This window comes from Hoplias malabaricus, chromosome 3 (assembly GCF_029633855.1).
Source record: "Hoplias malabaricus isolate fHopMal1 chromosome 3, fHopMal1.hap1, whole genome shotgun sequence".
NCBI classification, from domain to species: Eukaryota; Metazoa; Chordata; class Actinopteri; order Characiformes; family Erythrinidae; genus Hoplias; species Hoplias malabaricus.
In genome coordinates, this window is record NC_089802.1 from 2554642 (window position 1) to 2579386 (window position 24745).

A 24745-nucleotide genomic window follows, 5' to 3' on the forward strand; every position below is an offset into this window, starting at 1 on the left:
TTTATTAAATGAAAAAGGACAAGGAAGTTATTCTGCAGAAATAGTTATACTGGGTTTAACTGCTTTGTTTTCTGGAGTGATTCTGACCACAGGTCTGCTATCGCTACCACAGACCCAGCTCCCCGTGCCCCAAAGAACTGTGAATCTTGGAAGGCATCAAAATGCCCAAAGGCACAGCCACATTGGTCCCCGTCTGGAGTTTCCTCACCAGAAAATTACTGTTCCCTCCCATGTTTCAGAGTTCCCTAGGATCTGTGGTATCGCTAACAGATCACCAGTTTCCAAAGACAGTTTGTAAAGTGTTGCATAACTATTTGATGCAAAACCATTTCCCTCCCTCACCATTCGATCAGATCAGGTATGTTTCTAATATTGAAGTATATGTAATATTACTAAATGTAATCATTTGCTGCTATTATTAACTTTTATTTAATTCATAACCCAAGCCATACGACTCAAAACCATCAGTTTTATTATGTACAGATCTGAGAGTGTTTTCTCTAATTATCCCTTGCCTCCTCAGGAGTTGCGTCAGGTTGGATTAAGTACAATAAGCTTAACTCCACCAGCTCCAGTAAACTAGCCGCTCCTCATGCAGTCCTTGAAAACCACAATGGCCACGTTCTGCTTAGCTCTCGCCTTGCTGTTAGCACTGAGCGGTGTTCCTTCTGCCTTGTGTTTCTGCGCGACGGGATGCTCGTGTACAGAGGACACGTTTGGGAGGTAAGTTTTCTGGGAATCTCGAGGAAAGAGCTAATGGCTTTGCGGAGTCAGTGGGTTAAAGTGTGTGTGTGTTCACCAGAGGAGGATCTGCAGGTAATTTGAACACTGCTCTGCCGTCATTCACAAAAAACATCTTCTTATGCTTCTTACTTCTTTTTGATCGCACACAGAGAAAGATGTCACACAAACTCTGCTTGACTCTTCACTTCCTAAAATTCCTGAAATCTGTTGAGGAGAGAGTACAGATACAGGTGGAGTCTACTTACAGCTGGTGTTTTTGCAGAACGTGTTCAGTAACTGGGCACCCAAACACCTCCAGTGCTGAACGACTTTTGTTAAATCATTTTTGTTGTTTTTTTGTTGTTAAATCAATTTGTTTTGTGGCTGTGAAGAACAGAAACTGAGACCTGTTCAAGAGCAAAAGCATCACAGAGGAATGTAACTCTTTAATTAATTAAGAATACAAATGCAGTGAAGCTTTTAGTACAGCAGCCCTATTCTGCTCTTTGTGCCCAATCTAAAGCTGAAACTTTACCAAACATGATTCCAATGGCATTGTGCATCTTTTTAAAGTACATTGTTAGCGTTAAAAATATTTCCCTGTTTATTGTGTATTAAAACTGGAATAGATTATACCCCTAATGAAACCTGTCAATCAAAGATTGTTATACTTCATTCAGTAAGTGTCACTGGTGTGGCCCCCTCCACAAATCTGTGTTTTTTAGGTGGGGCAAATGCACCAGAGTTGTATTAAATACATTATGTTGGTCTATAGCGATGCTCCTCTAAGGAAATGCTCTTCTCCTTCACTGTCTAGGTCTTTATTATGTATGGAAACCGCCTTGGGATCGATACCCGAGAACATTCCAGGAGACTTCCTGAAGATAAGGATCGAGAACTCTCGCCTGACTGAAATACCCCAAAGGGCTTTCTCTGCGGTCAGGGCCTTGGAGTCGCTGTGGCTGAACTTTAACGACATAGCCCTGATGAACATTAAGAGCCTGGAGGGTCTCTCCAATCTGACCGAACTGCGACTGCAGGGCAACAAGCTGAGATCGGTTCCCTGGACAGCCTTTCAGGATACTCCCAACCTCCTGATCCTGGACCTGAAGCACAACCGTCTCGACGTACTGCCGGAACACGCCCTGCGCCACCTGCCTGCTCTGACCTACTTAGACTTATCCTTCAATCAGCTTACAGTCATATCCCGGGAAGTCTTCCTCAACTGGCCACGTTACCGCCCACAGACGCAGGGCAGAAGGGATGAGAATGAGGCCAATGTTGTGTTAGCGCTACACGACAACCACTGGCTCTGTGACTGCCGCCTCAAAGGCTTTGTGGAGTTTGTCAAGTCCGTCAGCCCTCCCCTCATTCTGATGAACCCTTATCTGACTTGTTCAGGCCCTGGTTCCAGAGCTGGGAAGTTCTTCCATGAACTGGAGCTAAAAACCTGCCTAAAGCCAGAAACCTCAGCTTCAGAAACCAACCTCTCACTTCCTCTGGGAGCAAATACAACACTGAGGTGCTTTGTCAAGGCAAGGCCCGATCCAGTCGTTCAGTGGAGCTACAGCCTAAAGTCCATCAGAGGATTTACAGGTACAGACCCTGGCCCCCTTCTGTACTAACAGGATTCACTGCAGAAAAACACAATGAGCTTAAAGACAGAGGCTCGTCCGTGGCCCACATGCATTACTGAGAAAATATCTGAGTGAAACTGGGTTGAGGGAAAGCGCATCTTAAAGATGAGCCTAATGAAAAACTAGCTTTCAAATTCAATATCTTTCTAAATTATTAGCAAGATAAAACCTATGTTTTAAAAACATTAGCAGCTGCTTTGTGTAGGTCTAGATTAGTGCAGACGGCTGCTTTGTATCACATACATTTATCTGTTTAAGGATTTAAACACATCCATTAGACTGCATTAGAATTCTACTCAAAATAGTATAATATCTAAGGAAGAAACAAGTTACATTTTCTCTACTCTGTTCACAGAACAGTACATTTTTCCCTCTTAGATTGAGCTGAAATATTTTCAATTTGAGAAGAAAAGCACATAAACACTGCTCTTAAACATCAGCGCCACTGCTTTTCCCTTTACAATGTTGTCACAGGCAGAAAGTTTGAGGTGTCAGCTCTGGTATTTTGCTGAATCCACTCCACCATATGAACAAAGCCTTATACTGATGCAAAACAGCTACCTGAGCTGATGTAGACCTACACAAAGCAGCTGCCTGTGCTAACACAGACCTACACAATGTTCAAGTTCAAGTTTATTTATCACACACGACAACATACACAGTATAACATGGAGCGAAATGCTTACAGAATTCTGTTGCCAAGGAATAAAACACAAGGGAAAAAAATATCCCAGACATATATTGGTCCACTGACATAAAAAGCATGGCACACCACTGACTGTAGCCCACTGCTGGTTCACCATCTGACCCCTCAGATTACTGTCCTGTACCGGATAGAACTCATTTATAATCTCCTCAAACAGATTTTACACTCACAGAGACTTTTATTCTGGAAAACACACTAATACAAATATTACCAACAACTCTGAGAGATATAATAATGAGTATGAGCCTGATATAAAATTATTAAATGATAAAAATGTTGACACTCTGCTGATTTAAATTATTTACTGATCTTATTTATAAACAATAACAAAAATAACCTAATGAAGGAAAAAAATGTAAATTGGACTGTGAATGGAAAAGTGCTAAAATGTGGCATTTTGTCTAAAATTATGTTTAATCAGCAGTGGTCCACCCAGAAAATGCTATGTAAAACACTAGTGAACCTCCAAATTTGTCCTCAGTGGAACAACAGTGGACTAACACAGACCTGTACTAACATAGACCTACACAAAGCAGCTACCTGCGCTAATGTAGACCTAGAGCAGCTGCCTGCGCTAACACAGACCTACACAAAGCAGTTACCTGCGCTAATGTAGGCCTAGAGCAGCTGCCTGTACTAACACAGACGTACACAAAGCAGCTACCTGCGCTAATGTAGACCTAGAGCAGCTGCCTGCACTAACACAGGCCTACACAAAGCAGCTACCTGCGCTAATGTTGACCTAGAGCAGCTGCCTGTGTTATCACAGACCTACACAAAGCAGCTACCTGCGGTAATGTAGACCTAGAGCAGCTGCCTGCGCTACCACAGACCTACACAAAGCAGATACCTGCGCTAATGTAGACCTAGAGCAGCTGCCTGCACTATCACAGACCTACACAAAGCAGCTACCTGTGCTAATGTAGACATAGAGCAGCTGCCTGCACTAACACAGACCTACACAAAGCAGCTATCTGCGCTAATGTAGACCTAGAGCAGCTGCCTGCACTAACACAGACTTACACAAAGCAGCTACTTGCGCTAATGTAGACCTAGAGCAGCTGCCTGCACTAACACAGACCTACACAAAGCAGCTACCTGCGCTAATGTAGACCTAGAGCAGCTGCCTGCACTAACACAGGCCTACACAAAGCAGCTACCTGCGCTAATGTAGACCTAGAGCAGCTGCCTGCACTAACACAGACCTACACAAAGCAGCTACCTGCGCTAAAATAGACCTAGAGCAGCTGCCTGCACTAACACAGACCTACACAAAGCAGCTACCTGCGCTAATGTAGACCTAGAGCAGCTGCCTGCACTAACACAGACCTACACAAAGCAGCTACCTGCGCTAAAATAGACCTAGAGCAGCTGCCTGCACTAACACAGACCTACACAAAGCAGCTACCTGCGCTAATGTAGACCTAGAGCAGCTGCCTGCACTAACACAGGCCTACACAAAGCAGCTACCTGCGCTAATGTAGACCTAGAGCAGCTGCCTGTGCTATCACAGACCTACACAAAGCAGCTACCTGCGCTAATGTAGACCTAGAGCAGCTGCCTGCGCTATCACAGACCTACACAAAGCAGCTACCGGCGCTAATGTAGACCTAGAGCAGCTGCCTGCACTAACACAGACCTACACAAAGCAGCTACCTACGCTAATGTAGACCTAGAGCAGCTGCCTGCACTATCACAGACCTACACAAAGCAGCTACCTACGCTAATGTAGACCTAGAGCAGAGCTGATCGTTCTATAGCAGCATGTGCTCAGTTTTAAAACGCTGCATCATTTTTCTCTCTATTTCTCTTGCAGTATCTCAGTCTCAGGTGGGTGAGGACACAATCAGTTCTGCTCTGATAATCCCCTCAGTTCACCTTGCTGACCGGGGTCTCTACACCTGCACTGCAAACAACTTCATTGGCAACTCCTCTGTGGTCATCCAGCTGAACGTCCAGCCTGGAGACGCCCCTTTCCCCATGTCCCCTGCCTTCCCTATGGCCTCGGCTGATGAGAACGTGTACATTGACATAAGGATTTCCAAGCAGACAGTATACGGCATCACTCTGGAGTGGTACGCTGCCACAGAGAATCCTGCTGAGACATGGTTCACCGTTCACTTCGGACGCTACGATTCTCCCAAGAAAGAGATGCTCTACGTGGGCCCAGGGATCAACAGCTACACGGTGAACGATCTGCTTCCGGTCACCAAGTACGAGGTGTGTGTTTCTCTGAAGAACCAGCCACCTCGGCCCGAGCAGTGCATCGTCTTTGTGACGGGAAGTGCCACAAATGAGCTGGAACAGCGCGAGAGACTCATCCACATCATCGTGATCGTCTGTGCCATGGTGCTGGCTGTCCCTGCAGGAATGTACGCCTGCACCACGGACGTGCGGTTTGGCTGCTTCGACCGTTGCTCTGAACTGTGTAAAAGACGCAGAAAAGAAGAAAGAGTTCTAAAGCACGGTGACAGACAGGGAACATTCGATAGTCTGCAGGCCGCCAGCGACGAAGGACTCTGCAGAGACTCTGGAGAGGAGAAGAAAACGAGGAGACGATCTGAAGATAAAACACAGAAAGGCAACAGTGCTGCACTTTACTGACCAGACGAATTACTGAACACGGACAATGAATTGTTGTTGTTGTTGTTGTTTTTATCTCTAGAGCAACTTTGGGTTTCACTGAAACTGAATAGTTCTCTATAACTCTCAGAAACCTTGTCCCTAGGGAGGTCTGCTGCAAGTCACATTGGGAACATTACTGTATTTTATTTTAATTAAGTTTTTTAAGTTGAATTTTATTTAATATTCCTATTGTTAGACAACGAATAGTCACATATATGCACCTTATCCCTATGGAAGTCCATTTGTTAAACCTTAAGGCCATTGTGGTATCTTTGAAGCTACATTTACATTTGTACTTCGTTGTTGTTTGTACCTCAATCATCTGTATTTTAAATATTATTATAATTAAAGACTAAAACATGCTGCAGAGGACTGCTTCGTGACCAGGGCTGGGAAAAAACAGATTTATAAGAAGAGAAACATTAAAGAAAGGCTTTGTGGTTTGGTGTGAGTTTATTTTAGAGAAGACTCTAAATTCAGATCTCTTTACAGCGGTGGTGATAAGAAACAGTTACTGGTTCTGTTTGTCCTATGTTCACCTCCTTCACAGTTATACCCAGTAAACATTTAGCCGTTAATTCAACGTTGAAATAACGTAATGACTGCCGTCTAATCAACGTTCTCTTAAGGTTGAAAATGAAAGACGTCCAAACACAGACATTGAAAAGACGACTATTAGACGTATTTTGGACGTCCATTGACGTTATTAATTGGTCCCAAAATAAATTACTTGTATAAAACGCGTTTTGGACGTCCACTGACGTTATCGATTGGTCACCACTTAACTAACTTATTAAGATGGATTTTGGACGTCCATTGACGTTTAAAACATGTCCTTGATGGACAGACTACGTTTAGACCTATTTTGAACGTTCAGGGACGTTCCTTGTTTACTGGGATCCGAAATACTTTAGGCCAAAATCACCTCAAACCTGCTGTAAAACAAAGTCTGAGACAGCAGGGATCTTAATCACGTTTTCAGGATACAGTTGTTAGAGTTATTAAAGGGAAGACTCGTGTAGGGTGATTGTGATGATGTACAGTACCTGTGACACATCACCAAGAGAAGTACTTACTCACCTGCAGATGGGTCATGTGAGAGAGAAAAGAGTACTATCTCTTGATGCTGAGTTTTACTTAACTGGTTGAATCCATTCTCCACAGAGGGAAGGGAGAATTAACATCTAGAAGAGGGAAAATATATTAACTAATAAATTTTGATATTATTAATAAATATAAAACATGCCATGGCCGTAATTGAATCTTGGTAAAGTTGTTAGTTCATTGTTATTTTTATTGTTTATGAAACTTGTGTATCCAAGATACAATAACTTTTACCTCTTAAGGGAATGGTATATTCTAGGGGGCGGGGCTACTTATATATATACCCCACAAGGGTAAAAGAGGAACACTCTGCTAGACCGTAGCGAGAGAAACATATTCTAAGTGTATATAATAAGACTCAATTGACTTTGTTGTCATTATCCTTTTTTGTGTCTGCCTATAGAGAGTTTTTATTTTGTTAATTCCTGTACTCAAGGAGCGCGCGTGTATATATTGTAAATAGTGATGTAAAGTCTGGTGTGTAAATAAAGGTGGAAGGGAACCAAAAATCGAACCCCTCTTTGTTATTTCGAGTCGACCTTACATCATCTCAGGCCTCTCGCCCGACTCTACCCTTAGAGAACACCTCCCACCATTCCACTTTGCGATGGTGAAGGGGTGAGCTTTATCACAGTGATTTATAGACACCGCAGACAGGTTTTATTTAAATTCTTCCAGTTTCGATTTTTTTTATTTTTCTGTTCACAAACCTTTTTTATAACGATAACCATGAATGACTCTGATGATACAAACGGAACCGGCTACAGTTTCCTAAAAACATTATGTTTAAAGTCAGGAAGCAAAAAGAAAACAATGACTTGGTTTACTCCAGCGTTTCTCAAATTGTGTGTCGTGTAGGTGTTGCAGGTGGGGCGCAAGGAAATGGAAGAAATTAGTAATTTTATTCCTATAAAGTTTACTCAATAGAAAAGCACCCACTCACAATGGATTCATTAATAGCCCTTAAACTAAAAGAACATTAAATAGAGACCTGAAAAATGAAGCTTGCATGGGACCAGAACTTGCTGTTTTTTCGCAAACTTTTATTTTGAAAATGCACCACTGAGATTACTGCGTTTTTCTCTAAATCTGAGCAATTTACATCAGACCGCTCTAAACGACTAGGATTTGAATTTGCAGAAATTTGCCAAAATTTCTCATCTATTTTTAAACTTCAATTTAAGCTACAGTGGCCTGTGCAGTAGTGTTACCACAGTCTGGCTTCATCATGGTCTCCTTATTTTACCCTTTTGTGAAACTGCAAACTTGTCATAAATAAATCAGGTTCTGTTATCTCTTGTATTAAAAAGTCCAATACCACTGCTGTGTCTGATCCACTCAAACCAGTGCAATACACATTAACAGGGTGAAAGGACACAAACAAAGTCTGCAGAGCAACAGATACAAACACTACAGTCTGTAAATGTAGAACTGTACAGTGAGTGGAGCTGAGAAAATGGACACTGTGTAGAAATTAGGTCATTGTATATGAAGTAATGAATTCTGGCGAGGCTCAGGGATCATGTATTAAACTGTAGATTTAGGCCCTTTAAAATACTGCATAAACTACAATATTAACTCTCACTCAATACAACTATTCGTTAGTGATTTGTAAAGTTTTATTCAAAATAATACAAAGACAATAAAAAGACACAAACAGTGACATATATATATTTTCCGGTCAATTTCGGAGGAACATGGATACATTGAACCAAGCAAGAAATATTATATTGACTCAGTCAATTTAAAACATATACCATGCAGAAAACAAAAAGACAACCTGCTCAAACACTAAACACCACAAATAAACCTGGTTGGATTATCCGAGTTGTTCCAATATTCCCATTTCTTATTTATAATTAAATTTAAAAATTGAGTGAATTTTGAGTGATTTTATAACATCATTCATTTCTGTAAGATTTTGGGTTGATATTAGAACTGGACCCAAGAGATCAACAGTATCCTGTTCTGAAAAAAAAAAAAAAAGATCTCCAAAGCGAGTACATATACGACTAAAATGAGCAGCGCAGATATTTCCAACATTGTTGCATTCTGACTGGTTATGATTCATAGATATTTTACAATCACTGTATGAGCTTCTGTCCACCGGTGGCGCTATTTCACTAAATACTCAAAAACTCTTATACAGTCAAAGAAGTCTCACCAAAACTGTGCTGTAAACTGTTGTGGGAGAAAGTTACACAGGAGACAATCTTGCAGCTCCTGACCTTAGGGTTAGGGTTAAGTGCTATGCTTAGGGGGAGGGTATAGGACATTTAGCCTGATTACCCTTCAGAAATTCATGGGTACATCTGCTAAGAGCTAACTATATTGTATGCACATTTTATGCATACCGGGAGTGGACTTTTATGCCGCTTTTCCACTGCATCTGGTACCTTCTCGCCTCTGCTTTCTTGTTTTTCCATTAGGTAAATCTGGTACCTTCATTAGTTCCTGCTCGCGCCTGGTTCCAATTGAGCTAAACGTGACGGCTAAACGTCTACACCAGGGGTGTCAAACCAAATCCACGGAGGGCCGTGTGGGTGCAGGTGTTCTTTTCAACCACGCAAAAGCCCCACACTACTGAAAGTCAAGATCTATTGATTATATCCAATGATTAAAAACAGGTGGAATGAGGTGTGGCTTCTGCATAGTTGGAAAGAAAACCTGCACCCACACGGCCCTCCGTGGATTTGGTTTGACACCCCTGGTCTACACGGTGAGTCCCGACTGACTGTCAATGTGATTTATCCAGTTTATATTTCTCTTAAACATTATCTAATGCATAATACACTGTACAGATTAGCGTACTGAAACAGCTAGGGGTGAAATGGCCAAAGCAAAACTCTTCCAATCCTCCTCCTCTTGATCATGCAGTAAGTAAAACAAGATTTAAAGCTGCAACCTGTCATTTTTACCACCAAAACAGCACAGCCAATGTTCATGAAAGTGAATATTTATTATTTTAATGTGTTTTCTAACAGGTGAAACTCATGGGAGGAAGAATCAGACTGCACTGTAGTCCCAGAAGGTGCCAGTTTATGCACCATAGAGTGGGTCCCACACATGGGGGCAGACAGGTTGAACGTAGATTTAGTACACAATCTCTGACGCCTCCAAGCCACTAGATGTCCGTATGACGTCTGTTTCGTAACATGAAGGTGAGTCACTGGAGAAAATAACTGATTACATCTTTAAAGCTAGTCTACGCTGTATTGGAGGCATGCTACAGCTACTTGTTTTGAGCAAAATTAAGTAGATATTAATTAAACATGCATCCATCCACTGTACAGTGCCTGTCAAAAGTTTGGATACACGAATAAAGGGATATTCCTGCATTTTTAAAGCACTTACTTTAATGTTGAATAATAGTGAATTCTTCAAATAAATGAAATAACACCGACATAATCACACATTGACCAAACATGTCCCGACGTGTCTGCAATTAGCTAGTGTAGCTACAGATAGCTACACTATGGCCAAACGTTTGTCTGGTGTAAGGTGCAGTCATTGTAAACACATACAACAACACTGTAGAATGGCATTCTCTGGAGTGAAAAAGCTCCATCCAATACTTTTGGGATGAGTTGGAACGGTGTGTCTGATCAGGAACTAGTGCTCCTACACCTGCACCTTTAGCAGGCTTTAATACTGCAACCAAATTCTCACAGAAATGTTTGAAAAGTGTCTGTTCAAATCTGTTAATAAATAAACCCACAACATTTCTGCCCATGTTTTCTAGGTCACTGGTTATAGTCAGCGGTTTCTTTTCTCTACTCAGTATACAGTAAACATGAGTGACTACAGCCCTGGGCTGTACACCTTCACCCGAAGATGGCAGCACAGACTTAAGCTACTTGATATTGAGAGCACTCTTCTTAAGCTGCCTAAGTAAGTTTTGAAATGCTGCACTGGAAGCTGATTGAAAGCACTGAAGCACACACTGTACAGGAGGAAACAATACAGACACTGTTTTCAATCCACATCAAGATTCATAATGTCTTTGTCCTTGCTTCTCCATAATAATTACATCCTTTCTTCCACTGTAGGGTCTTCTAAAATGTTTCCAGCCTGTGTTATTCTATAAATGTATATTGTGTGTAGCATGTCATGCATAACTCATGAAGCTTTATAACGCCTTCATATTTCAACCCAAAGAGTCACACTCAAAAAGACCCAGCTGTTGTCAAGCAATTCTGAGATGCTTTTGTAAAAGAGGACATGTGCCCCACCTGGATCCTTCCAATGAAATGGGGCACTCCTAAGCAGCTGCGCATGAACCTTAGGAACGATATTATTTGGCGTGACAGAGCTCAATCCACTATCACTGGGAAGACTCTGACTGGTCCTACTGCATCTACACTAAAGCTCACTGGTCTCAGATGTCAGCATCTACACCGGAAAAACAACTATACACTTTTCTTCACTAAATGTACAGTGTTTATCCTCCTTCAAAAGGTACAACCGTACCTTTTTTTGACAAAAAAAAAAATTGTCATTTTAATTTTTTTGCAGTCAAACCATGGACCGTGAAACTACGCGCTTAACCAGGTCAGTATCTACGCTTAAACCTCAACATCTCTTCAAAATCAGTGATTTGCGAATTCAGGACCCACGCTAAACGCAGCGTCTTGAGAAGTCAGTAGAGTACAAATGTTTCTGAATTCTGTAATTATGCTAGGGTTAGGTTCTTTTGAAGTAAGAACTGATGCTAAACCCTTTGGCTTCAGAAGTCAGTAGCAATGTTAAACCCAGAGGCTCCAAGAAGTTAGAGCTGATGCTAAAACACAGTGGCTACAGTAATCAGGACCGATGTTATACCCAGAAGTTTCAGAAGTCAGCACCTATGCTAAACCCAGTGGCTTTAGAAACTCGTCATCTATTCTAAACTCACTGACTTCAGAATTCAAGACTGACTCTAAACCCAGTAGCTTCAGAAGTCAGGACTTACACTATACCTATTGGCTTCAGAAGTCAGGATCTACGCTAAACCCAGTGGCTACAGAAGTCAGGACCGATGTTAAAGCCAGTGGCTACAGAATTCAGTAGATATGCTAAGCCCAGTGGCTGTAGAGGTTAGCGGGCCAAAGCCCACTGATCTCAGTAGTAGTAATATCCCTGGTTGGCCTCGATGATCTTCTGCTCCAGTTTCTTCTTGAGCTCGGAGACCAGGGCTGAGCTAACATTTCCCTCTTTGCTGTGACTGGGTCGGTCTTCTGGTTCTTTGCTAGCGAGGGACTTTTGGCTGGAGGTCCGGCTGCAACTCTTGGAGGTTAGGGAACCGGAGACAGTGGGTACTGCCTTGTACTGACGCTCGCTGACCCTGGGGTTGAGCAGCTGTGGAGCTGGGGGTAGGACCGGGGCGCTGGGAGGAGAAGGCTTGGGTCTGGAGATGTTGTTCTTGTTGCGATTAGCTCTGTTATTTTCTACGTCATCACCCCCGAACCTCTCGGGATCATCCTGGGTCCCAGTGAATGGCGTTTTGAAGTTCCATTGTTGTAGCTGCTGCTCCCGGCGCCGGCGGCGTATGACCCGGCGCTCTGGTGCAACCCTGTTGGTGTTGCGTAGGTACATCGCCGTGGAGATCATCACCGTCACTATCACCATCAGACTAATGACCCCCGCCACCACGCCCAGAGCTTTCAGAGGATTGTCCCTGCTCTGCATCAGAAACGCAGCCATGGGACCTGAGAGAGAGTTCTGTGAGACAAGAGCACAACATAAAACAACAACATTGTAAATATGGCCCATTAGAACCACAGCTAATAAATAAATAAATAAACAAACAAATGGCACATATGTGTCCCATCAATTAAAGCCCCTTTCACACATGAATTCCAGAGAAACTGTAGAGAAACCCTGGAGTATGAGGTCTGGGGATGGCTTGGAGTGCTTCCTTCACACATGTAGTGCACAGCGGGAGATTTTCTGTGTCAGACATGTACTCGCTGCTGGAATTGTTCCATGTGTTTGGGGCAGTGCCTGTGCAGCATGTGATTCTCTGGAACCCTGGCAGCCCTCTTCTCACACGTCTGACACTGAGTCTCTAGGCACTAGGAAAATAAAGTCAGGGTAAAGTCCGAGAGAAATGTTGTGGGTGTTTGTGTTCACACATACAGCTCCTCTGGATAAAGCCTAGAATATTTCTGTGTTACGGTCCTTGTGTGAAAGGGGCTTAAGAAGCACAACACTACTGTACACATCAATGTATTAGTTGTATAAATACATTTTAAAACAATTCAAAATGCAAACATTCTCCTGCTCTGTTGTCATTTTACGGCGACTGTGTGTCATATTAAAAATGCAAATTATCATTTTATTTGATAAAAAACCTAAAATGCAGTAGTGTGAAAAGTGAAGGGTTTATTGGGCGTTGCATTCGTTATGAGCTCCATCAGGAAACAGCTGCAGAAGATTGTGATGGATTTGTTCTGCTCTTGAGCATAGTATTGCATCCAACAGTATGAGTGAGTTTGTGTTTAAATGATTTAAAGATGGTTTTGATCTTAGTGATCAGGAACCTAACGTTAGTTCATTCATTGTCTGTAACCCTTATCCAGTTCAGGGTCGCGGTGGGTCCAGAGCCTACCTGGAATCATTGGGTGCAAGGCAGGAATACACCCTGGAGGGGGCGCCAGTCCTTCACAGGGCAACACACACACACACACACACACACACTCACACCTACGAACACTTTTGAGTCTCCAATCCACCTACGAACATGTGTTTTTGGAGCATGGGAGGAAACCGGAGCACACAGAGGAAACCCACACACACTACTCACAGACAGTCACCCGGATGAAACCCACACAGACACAGGGAGAACACACCACACTCCTCACAGACAGTCACCCGGAGGAAACCCACGCAGACACAGAGAGAACACACCACACTCCTCACAGACAGTCACCCGGAGGAAACCCACGCTATACCCCAATACTATACGCTATACAAAAGCCTTTTAAAACTATCACACCTAATAATCATGCTGTGTGCCCCTATCACAATAAACTGACCACAATGATCCTCCCTCCAGCCCCAACCTCTCTAAGTGCTTGAAAAATGCATGTTAAGTAACATTGACACAGTGAGGCTAAGGAAGGATCATAAGTGTTAGCCGTTAGCCATCACTCTACGTACTCTACTGGATTCTACTCTCTGTTTGGTCCTTGGTCACCCGCCCAGCCCCCACCCCATTGAAAAGTATCAGGTGTCGTCTCAAATCCCCGCCTCTAAGAGGAACAAAAGGCTTTGGAGACCACAACAACGGCGGCGGTAACGTTAAGCGGTGTTTACTCATGGTGTATCGGCGTGTTGTTGTTGTTTGGGACTGAACACAGCTCCATCATCAGTTCAGACAGATCAGTAGAGTTTGTTCCTTCCTTGTTGCAGCGTCCAGCTCTCGCTGGATTCTTTCGTCAGCCACCGATCCAAGGAGCGTTTGAACCTCTTCGAAAGACCACGGTGTCATTTTATGAGCTGCCCTGGATATTTTACAAAAAGGCTAATCTCTCTCTGGACAATTAGCGTTCTGCAAGGTTTACAGGTCACAGTTTAGCTCCTACTCGGCTCACTCAGAACCACGAGAGAGCAACGACTATAAAAGAACCCGGTTCCAGGACCAGGACAAAATTTACCTGATGGAAAAGCAGAAAAGTCATGTAGATACCAAGCAGGGAAAAACTGCCAGTAGTTGCCTGTGTCTCCAAACCATGCTTCTATACGTATTCAGTACTATCCAAAGTAATTATTTATAAACAGGTGATAGGTTAAAGTAAAAATGATGAGTAAACGAGGCCTTATTGCTCTCAATTTTTTATCAGAATGAAAAGGAATCTATGGTATGAATGGTATAAACTTATAAAAATATCTCATCTCATTTGCTTGATCCATTTCAGGGTCATGGTGCCAAAAGCACAAGCAAAGAAGCCCAGGCTCCCCAGGCATTCCCAGGCCAGCTGAGGAATACAATCCTCCATGAGTGGCACCAACTTGTGTTGGAATTTTAGGCTAACCATGAGTGAGTGAGTGAGTGAGTAGGTGAATGAGTGAATGAGTCCATGGCACCGACTTGTGGAGAATTTCAGGCTAACCATGAGTGAGTGAGTGAGTGAGTGAGTAGGTGAGTGAGTGAATGAGTCCATGGCCCCGACTTGTGGAGAGTTTCAGGCTAACCCTGAGTGAATGAGTGAGTGAGTAGGTGAATGAGTGAATGAGTCCATGGCACCGACTTGTGGAGAATTTCAGGCTAACCATGAGTGAGTGAGTGAGTGAGTGAGTAGGTGAGTGAGTGAATGAGTCCATGGCACCAGCTTGTGGAGAGTTTCAGGCTAACCATGAGTGAGTGAGTGAGTGAATGAGTAAATGAGTCCATGGCACTAACATTTGGAGAGTTTCAGGCTAATCATGAGTGAATGAGTGAGTGAGTGAGTGAGTAAATAACGATGTAAATGAGTGAAGGTGAGTATGAGAGTCACAAGTCAGTTCCATGAGATGCTCAGCATCTTACACGTGATGATCAGAGGAGACCACATTCACAGTGTTCACCAAAAGACGTGAGACTTCATTGTAGACATCAGATATAATATATTTCTTAAAATTAAAAAATAAATAAATAAATTTAAACTAAAAACAAAACATAGAAATGAATAAATGTATAAAGAACAACAATTAAAATGATTAAAAGACAAAACTATAGGCTACAGTACAAAATTAAATAAATATAAAACAAAACTGAAATAAAACTATTTAAAAATAAAATTAAATACAGTTTTATGGGAAAATTATATTGTATTTTAGTTATAAAACTGCTCAGATGTAAACTACACAAACGTAAAACATATATAAATGATTTCCTGATGTGAATTTATTTATTCACTGTGTTCCTGTACAGAAAACAAATTAAACATCCACTAAAACTGAGCCGACCCCCACCTCTCTCAGAAAAGTTCAGTGACCCTGGGGTGAGGTGGTTAAGAGTTACGCTTTGGGCCTTCGGATTATTTTTCGGAAGCTAGCCCCGGGATTGACCCGAGCTCGTCTCACTGCCGTCCAGTAAAGGATGGATGAAATGAAGACCGTTAGTGAAACAGCGAAGGTGACAACGCTCAAACAAATTCCAAAAATGGTCAACGGACGTGTCCTCAGGCCCAAGACGTACGTAATTACTCGCTCTTTGATCTGAAAGCACAATACAACACACACAAAACAAAGCGTAATGGGTGTATAATGTCCATGCACAACTCCGTAATTGTGTTTTAAAGGAGTGATTTATTATGATGTGATTTTAGGAGCTATTCACGACTCGTCAGGGTTGGAGACAACGAACACGATATTTCCAAAAGTTTGTTGAAACTGAGATATAATTCAATTGTGGCAGCTATTCTCTGGCTGAATGTGGTAGAGCTTTTCCTCACTCGGGGACTGGATATTACTCAAGTAAATGTTCCCCTTAGATTTACCAACATTTGGAGGTTTTAAAAATTGTTGGTTCTGGATTTCCCCCAAGAACTGATGGCCAGCTTAGAGGTGCTCTTCCTCACTTAAGTTGCAGAGAATCTCTAGATTCAAGAATAATCTTTATTTGAATCTTGTTTTTAATCTTTCTCGTAATCGTAACTATACACACAAAAGCCTTTTTAAAGTCCCAGGTCTCAGACATGCTTTCTAATCTTCTATAAAAATTATTTGATTGCACTCATTTCATTCTTATTCTTAATGAATGGCTTTTAGTAAATGGCCTTTTTCTTTGTGTAGTACTTGGGCCCGAGATCACCACGCCCATGGATGCCCAATGCTAAGTGTTGGCCAGTGGGGTATAGAGCCCCCTAGTTTTGGAACTGTGATTTCTGGTGGATACCTTTGAGAAGAGTTTTAGTGGTGTTTGTGATCTGGAACTAACCATCCAACATCAGTTCCTGACCTGACAGAGTGCCATCAAATCCTCACAGCACTGAGCCGACATCCAGTGTAAAGCCTTCCCAGAAGAAGGGAATTAAAGGGACATTATGCCCTTAATTTCAGCAGAAATGCAGAAATGTTGCTTGGGTGCTTGCAAACTTTTGGACATATGGCGGGTAAATTACGTCCAGTGGACATCATCATGGCTGTAGTTTAAGACTGAAATAAAAATCAACCTCTACCCTGAACAGGAGCACAATCACAACACAACAACATGACACAAAGAAAACTACAGGAGCACAGCAGCACACCTAATCACCTTACCAGCATGCTCAGTGGAGGATCATGGGTAATTTCAGAGAAGACCACCATCACCAACAGACTGAAGATCCAAAATCATTAATGTTCTCAGTGCAACCAAATCTTCGCTGCAATGTTCCAGTATCTAGCCTTCCCCAAAGAGAAGAGCCTGTTACTGCTGTAAAAACGACACATGGTCCCTGTTCATACCACTTCTCTTGGGCTTTTGGCCACATCCTGTGTCCTTTAAACCCAGACTAATTCATTCATCTTCTTTAAGCATTTCATCCTGATCGGGGTTGTGGTGGGTCCTGAATCACTGGGCACAAGGACCGCACTCTGGACAGAACACATCCACCCAGTAATTTACACAGTCACCCAGTCACACACACACACACACACACAGTCATTTACACACTCACCTAGTCACTCAGTCATTTACACAGTCACCCAGTCACTCACACACACCCAGTCACACCCAGTCATTTACACACTCACCCAGTCAGACACACACACACACACACAGTCATTTAAACACTCACCCAGTCACTCACACACACACAGTCATTTACACACTCACCCAGTCACTCACACACATAGTTATTTACACACTCACCCAGTCACTCACACACCCAGTCATTTATACACTCACCCAGTCAGACACACACACACACACAGTCATTTAAACACTCACCCAGTCATTCACACACACCCAGTCATTTACACACTCACCCAGTCACTCACACACACACAGTCATTTACACACTCACCCAGTCATTCACACACACAGTCATTTACACACTCACCCAGTCACTCACACACCCAGTCACTCACAGTCATTTACACACTCACCCAGTCAATCACACACACACACACAGTCATTTACACACTCACCCAGTCAATCACACACATCCAGTCACTCACAGTCATTTACACACTTACCCAGTCACTCAGTCATTTACAGACTCACCCAGTCACTCACAGTCATTTACACACTCACCCAGTCACTCACAGTCATTTACACACTTACCCAGTCACTCACAGTCATTTACACACTCACCCAGTCACTCACAGTCATTTACACACTCACCCAGTCACTCACAGTCATTTACACACTCACCCAGTCAATCACACACATCCAGTCACTCAGTCATTTACACACTCACCCAGTCAGTCACACACACACACAGTCATTTAGACACTCACCCAGTCAATCACACACATCCAGTCACTCACAGTCATTTACACACTCACCCAGTCACTCAGTCATTTACACACTCACCCAGTCACAGTCATTTACACACTTACCCAGTCGCTCAGTCATTTACACACTCACCCAGTCGCTCAATCATTTACACACTCACCCAGTCACTCTCACACACACACCCAGTCACTCACAGTCATTTACACACTCACCCAGTCACTCACACAAACACCCAGTCATTTACACACTCTTCCAGTCACTCACACACTCACCCAGTCACTCACAGTCATTTACACACTCACCCAGTCACTCACACACACAGTCATTTACACACTTACCCAGTCACTCACAGTCATTTACACACTCACCCAATTACTCACACACACCCAGTCATTTACACACTTACCCAGTCATTTACACACTCACCCAGTCGATCGCAATAATTTACACACTCACCCAGTCACACACACACCCAGTCGATCAGTCATTTACACACTCACCCAGTCACTCACAGTCATTTACACACTCACCCAGTCACTCACACACACACCCAGTCATTTACACACTCACCCAGTCACTCACACACACACACACCCAGTCATTTACACACTCACCCAGTCACTCACAGTCATTTACACACCCCCAGTCATTTACACACTCACCCAGTCACTCACATCTGTGGACAGTTTCACACACACACTCACTCCTGCTGTCTCTCAGGTTTTATTAGTTATAATTAGCAGTTGTACAAGGCCCAGGTGAAAAATGCTAATTCTTCATTCACTCCTCGCTCCTGAAAATGGAGGTGTCAGTCTTTTAGAGAATGATATTTATAAATAAGAAGGTGTTTGAATAAGTTTTTAAAAATTGAAAGACCCTCCACAGAATGTGAAAGATCTGGAAACCCATTTAGGAACTTTTATTTTGAAGCATGTCCTTCTTTTTTTAATGAACGTTGGGTTTTTCCCCGCAGTGTTTACTGAGTGGCACCGCAGTCTCTCAGAGGTGTTTCATGCAGAATCATTCAGCAACCGCTTTATCATTCGCTCTGACAACTCAAGCATTAAAGGCTCAGTTCAGTCCCCTGTGCTGCATTTCTAGTGTTCTTATAATGGACATATTCCCCCTCGTCTCCACAGTGAAACACAGTTCTGTTTCTGAGTGAAACGTCTGTGACCTGCTTTGGTCCAAACCCCACGAGCCCCACAGCAGTGTTCTCCCCCTGTGTAAACAGCCCCTGTTCAGAACGCCCGCTTTCAGCACCTGTTCCTTTAAATGATAATGAGCCGCTCGCTGTTCACCCCGACCCCGAGCGCACAGCAGTGAGGAGCGAGGAGCAGAAGCTCTGGATTTTAGCTGTTTTCGCTCGGTTCTCTTTCTTCTTCATTCTTGTTTTCTCTTATTACTCCGCGCTTGTTGAGTCTGTTTTGCTGAGTTTAACCTCATCTTTGCGCTCTCACATAAACGCGGGTCTAGCGCTGTGATTGGACAGACTCAGACGAAGGGGCGGGGCCTTTCTAAAGTCTCTGCACTTGACGTCAGAAGCAGAGCAGAATCTGAACACCTCATTTTTATCATGTGTTTTCTAACTTAGGCTGCACACAGTAAACTGACTGGGGGATCTTGTTTTAGAGTGTGTGTGTTGGTGAACTCTAGATTCACCCATTAATATTAACACTGAACACAGGAGGTGTTCATAATATGCCCTTTTCAACTCTTTCAGTTGTCTTTGCCTTCTTTAGTTTATAATGTACATTTATAGGAAATGTAGTTTTAAATGTTTTTCCCAATGACTCTTACAGCTTTAGTATACTGTGCTCACTCAGACGGAGTAATGAACCTTGTTGCGCTGTGTTCTGTCGGTTGGTAAAGTGCAGTGAGTAACACCACTAGGGTTCAGTTCCCTGCTTCAGCAAGAGCATTCGGATACACCATTACATCAAGCTGAAATTAAAATGGAGCTGGTTTATAGTGGGTAGTGTCACAGTCACACAGCTCCAGGGGCCTGGAGGTTGTGGGTTCGATTCCCGCTCCGGGTGACTGTCTGTGAGGAGTGTGGTGTGTTCTCCCTGTGTCTGTGTGGGTTTCCTCCAGGTGACTGTCTGTGAGGAGTGTGGTGTGTTCTCTCTGTGTCTGTGTGGGTTTCCTCTGGGTGACTGTCTATGAGGAGTGTGGTGTGTTCTCCCTGTGTCTGTGTGGGTTTCCTCCGGGTGACTGTCTGTGAGGAGTGTGGTGTGTTCTCTCTGTGTCTGCGTGGGTTTCCTCTGGGTGACTGTGTGTGAGGAGTGTGGTGTGTTCTCTCTGTGTCTGCGTGGGTTTCCTCCGGGTGACTGTGTGTGAGGAGTGTGGTGTGTTCTCTCTGTGTCTGTGTGGGTTTCCTCCGGGTGACTGTCTGTGAGGAGTGTGGTGTGTTCTCTCTGTGTCTGCGTGGGTTTCCTCTGGGTGACTGTCTGTGAGGAGTGTGGTGTGTTCTCTCTGTGTCTGCGTGGGTTTCCTCTGGGTGACTGTCTGTGAGGAGTGTGGTGTGTTCTTTCTGTGTCTGCGTGGGTTTCCTCCGGGTGACTGTCTGTGAGGAGTGTGGTGTGTTCTTTCTGTGTCTGCGTGGGTTTCCTCCGGGTGACTGTCTGTGAGGAGTGTGGTGTGTTCTCCCTGTGTCTGCGTGCGTTTCCTCCGGGTGCTTCGGTTTCCTCCCACAGTCCAAAAACACACGTTGGTAGGTGGATAGGTGACTCAAAAGTGTCCGTAGGTGTGAGTGAATGTGTGTGTGTGTGTTGCCCTGTGAAGGACTGGCGCCCCCTCCAGGGTGTACTCCCGCCTTGTGTCCAATGATTCCAGGTAGGCTCTGGACCCACCGCGGCCCTGAACTGGATAAGGGTTACAGGCAATGAATGAATGAATGGTTTATTGTCTGGCTTCATGTTGTGATTCATATTAAGCAGAATTCATTTTGCTGAATAAAAAAAAAAAAAAAATAAAAAAATAAAAAAAAAAACTTGATTTGTCTTGGTCGTTACATAAAAGTGAATTTTCTTTCCTGTAAAACGTTTTTGACATGTGATGACATACAAACACGTCTCCTGATGTGGAAAACGTACATTTTGCTGAGTCTACTGCCACCTCAACTAATCAGCAACAACTGCACTAGCTTGCGGTTACTACACAGAGCGATTCCGCAGTCGACCCCTCGCCACAAAGTCAGTAACACAGGCAAGATATGTGTTTGGATCCCTACCAATAATCACACCACCTTTACTTAAAACACCACTGCTATAAGACAGAGGCTCCAAGTTTTACATTGTGAAGAGAGAGGGATAATGGTCAATACGCTGGTATAGGTGATTTAACATGAAACGGGTTTCACTCAAACACTGTGACTGATCTACACAGCGGTCCCTGAGTGCGGACGGCTGGACCACTCTGGACTGAAGAGGAGAGGGTGGTGAGGGCTGATGTCCTGTTCACATTACTCACTCGGGTATATGCTGTAAGAGGGAAAGAACGTGTGTTGTGATGTCCATTCCTTCTTGACTTTAAGAATCCCTGGACAAGACTCCTAAAAGGTCCTTAGATTATATCTAGAACAGGACTGATGTGTATGGCGTCAAAATAGGGCCAAACCATTTAAGAACCAAACAGCAGAATCCATAACAGAGAATTTAAATTAAGAAAAGGAGGAGACTGTTGATAAAAAGAATATTTCCGTATTTACTCATTTATTTTGTATTTTTACTGTGTTTTTTCTCAATTACACTTCTCTGAGTCTTGCTTTCAGTTCCAAACCCTACTTGTTTTTGAGTTCCTCGGTCTCACTTTCTCTTTGAAAAGCTTCTCACTTCTGAGCTTTTGGCCCAACTTTGATGCTATAACTCTGGATCCAAACATAAACAACATAAAGAGCCAAATGCAGTGAAAGGAGATGTTCCTTGTCTTTCCTGAGGGGCCGCCACTGAGCATGTTCCAAGGGTCCACACTGTGACAACAACAACACTGTGACAGACTTTTTCACTTACTGCTTCTGTGATGTCGATCTTGACCACGGCGGTGGTGGTGAAGGACGGAGAGCCGCGGTCTCGGGCCTGGACCACCACAGACCACTTGCAGTCCTTCTGCCTGGTGATGTTCTGCACGATCTCCATGGACTTGATGAACGGTTTGAGCTTGATCTCTCCGGTGCTTGTGTTGATGTCGAACACATTCTCAGGGTCCGCCTTCATGATGGAGTACTCAATGACGTTATTGGGTTCTTCAGCATCATCATCCACCGCCTGAAGAAGAAAAATGATAAAGAAGTGCACCCATGGGGAAATTCAGACTCTACATTTAACCTATCCATGGCAGTGAATACACACACACACACACACACACACACACACACACAACCAGGGTGGTGGGCAACCAACCTACCACTCGGAGAGTAGTTACAGTTTAGCTGACTGGCTCAGAGCACTTCAGCCGTGGATGTTTAGGGAGGAGACCGCACTGTTCCTTCATACCCTTCCCCCATTTTTTCCATCTAGTCCTAGACATCCAATCTAAAGCCCACCACACTCACCATTTGGCCACACCTGCCCCCTTTACTTGCATTTTTTTTAAACCCAAAACACGTTTCAGAGTTCTGCAGAGATATTTTTGCACACCTCTGAAGTTCCACTGCCCAAAAGCCCAATGCTGGGAGCTTTACACACCTCTAGCCAAGGCCTAATAAATTAAAGCAGTAGGTGTTTGATAAGTGTAGTGCCCTAAGAGACTGAGAGATTTAAAATATATGATAAGGTTCAGGTTCCAGGTCACACTGAAGTGAGAAATTTATCAACAACCCAGCAGGTCATGTGCTATTCTTCACTCTGTACAAACGCCTGGACCCTGGAGATGCCACAGCCACCCGTAATCAGGAATCATATCTGCCCTCACCCTTGGGGTGGGTAGGATGGCCGTCCCTCTCCCCATCACTCAGCATGATGCTGGCCATAACAGAACCATGCCCGGATTTCCAAACACATCTTTAGTGTTAAGATCATCTTAACAGGGAGAGAGAGTGTTCAATGTGATGCTCATCCTACCACTTAAGAATCTCCCTTGCTGTAAGATGCTTTTGGGAAACGTAGCCCTGGGAATTAGGGCCCTCCTGCAAGTGTGTTGAGCTCTAAATGCAATTTAATGTAAAAGAAGCAGCGGAGCTTTGTGTGTGTCAGAGGAAAGTGTAAGGACTGAAGCTGGAGCGAATACTGGGTGATCACCGCCCAAACCAAAACAAACAATAAATAAATGACTGACTGACTGAATGAATTAATGAAATTAAGTCACACACCTGTACTTTCACAGGAGCTCCGATGATCATGGTCCTCTCCTGGAAATTCTCGTTGAACTCCGGAGGATGATCGTTCAGATCCAAAACGGTGACGAAGACCTCAGCCAAGCTGTACTTGCCCTCGGTGTCTTCAGCCTTCACGTAGAAGTTGTACTTGGACTTGACCTCGGCGTCCAGAGTGGCCCACGGCTGGGTGTAGATGATTCCTGAATGCGGGTGGATGAGGAACCTGGGACACCCACAGTCCAAATAAGTTTTACCTTCAGTACATATGTCTCTCGTCTAATGAGCAATTTCTTTACTTATTTTAATGCTGACTGTTCATCTGTACAGAGTTCATACAATCTCCATAGAAAAGCAATGACTTACAAAATGCAATGCTCTGGAGCAGCTGCAGCCCCCAGCATTGGGAATTGGAGCTTGTTTTGGAGTGATGGAGCTCCATCCATTGAGTACTACTGGGATGATTTGGAGTGGGTGTTGTGATCCAGAACTAATCACCCAACACCAGCACCAGACCTTTATCAGAACTGTGGCTCTGCTTTAATTAACATAATCACGTCCTTGTCATGAGTTGTTACCATGGAGACTGAGGCTGTCCCATAATGCTCTTATTGATACATGCAGTCATTCTGACAGATTGCAGTACACTACAGGAAGCTTAGGGGGCGATGTACAGTATGTTATGATAAATAATCCAATGTTGAAGTGTGTTTATTAGCTCTAACGTTGGTACGTCCAAGGGTGGAATTGGGCAGGTTGTACTGGGTGCCACAACATAACTGCTGCACCATTTTAAAGTCGATTTGAAGAGCCTCACTGTGGTTTAAAGAAGGTTGGAGCATTAACGCACTGTTTTTTAACACTATATTAAACACAGAACTGATTTCAGAACTGAGCCGGCACTTCCACTAACAAACATTTCCCATTTCACCGCAACAACCAAAGAGACTGAGGGGGTCCTGGTGTAAACCTCTGCTTATTGGCTGAATGGACTGTTGCTAAATAAAGGTGGATTTAACAGACTCTTAATTTCACACTCACTTTAAAACAGAGGAAAGTGACTTCTCTCAACTTCCCACTGAAAATAATGCTATTGCATTTCTGAGATCTGAGACACAACCCTGTCTCCTGTTGATTCTTACTTTCAGAAACACTTTCCAACACCTTCCAGCTCATTTCCACACCTGGCCATGTGTGAATTAAGTGGTTTTTCCAATTCACCACTTAATTCACCA

At 43.5% G+C, this 24745-nt stretch overlaps 2 protein-coding genes across 3 annotated transcripts in view; one reads left to right on the forward strand and one right to left on the reverse strand.

Annotated features, from left to right (window-relative positions):
• The first annotated feature begins 592 nt into the window (after positions 1–592).
• Positions 593–5670, forward strand: LOC136690663 (leucine-rich repeat, immunoglobulin-like domain and transmembrane domain-containing protein 2). Its single transcript, XM_066662604.1, has 3 exons — positions 593–723; positions 1541–2319; positions 4883–5670. Exons 1-3 carry the CDS (start codon positions 593–595, stop codon positions 5668–5670), a joined length of 1698 nt encoding a protein of 565 aa, XP_066518701.1.
• A 6175-nt stretch (positions 5671–11845) lies between these two features.
• Positions 11846–24745, reverse strand: part of LOC136692907 (cadherin-related family member 1) — a 37399-nt gene continuing 24499 nt past the window's right edge. For both annotated transcript variants that reach the window (XM_066666636.1, XM_066666637.1), the window contains exons 15-17: positions 23508–23736; positions 22210–22464; positions 11846–12495 (exon numbers count right to left, since the gene is read on the reverse strand). In XM_066666636.1, the coding sequence (XP_066522733.1) occupies positions 11896–12495; positions 22210–22464; positions 23508–23736 (1084 nt within the window). In that variant the 3' untranslated portion in view covers positions 11846–11895. The remainder of the gene's footprint in view (positions 12496–22209; positions 22465–23507; positions 23737–24745) is intronic.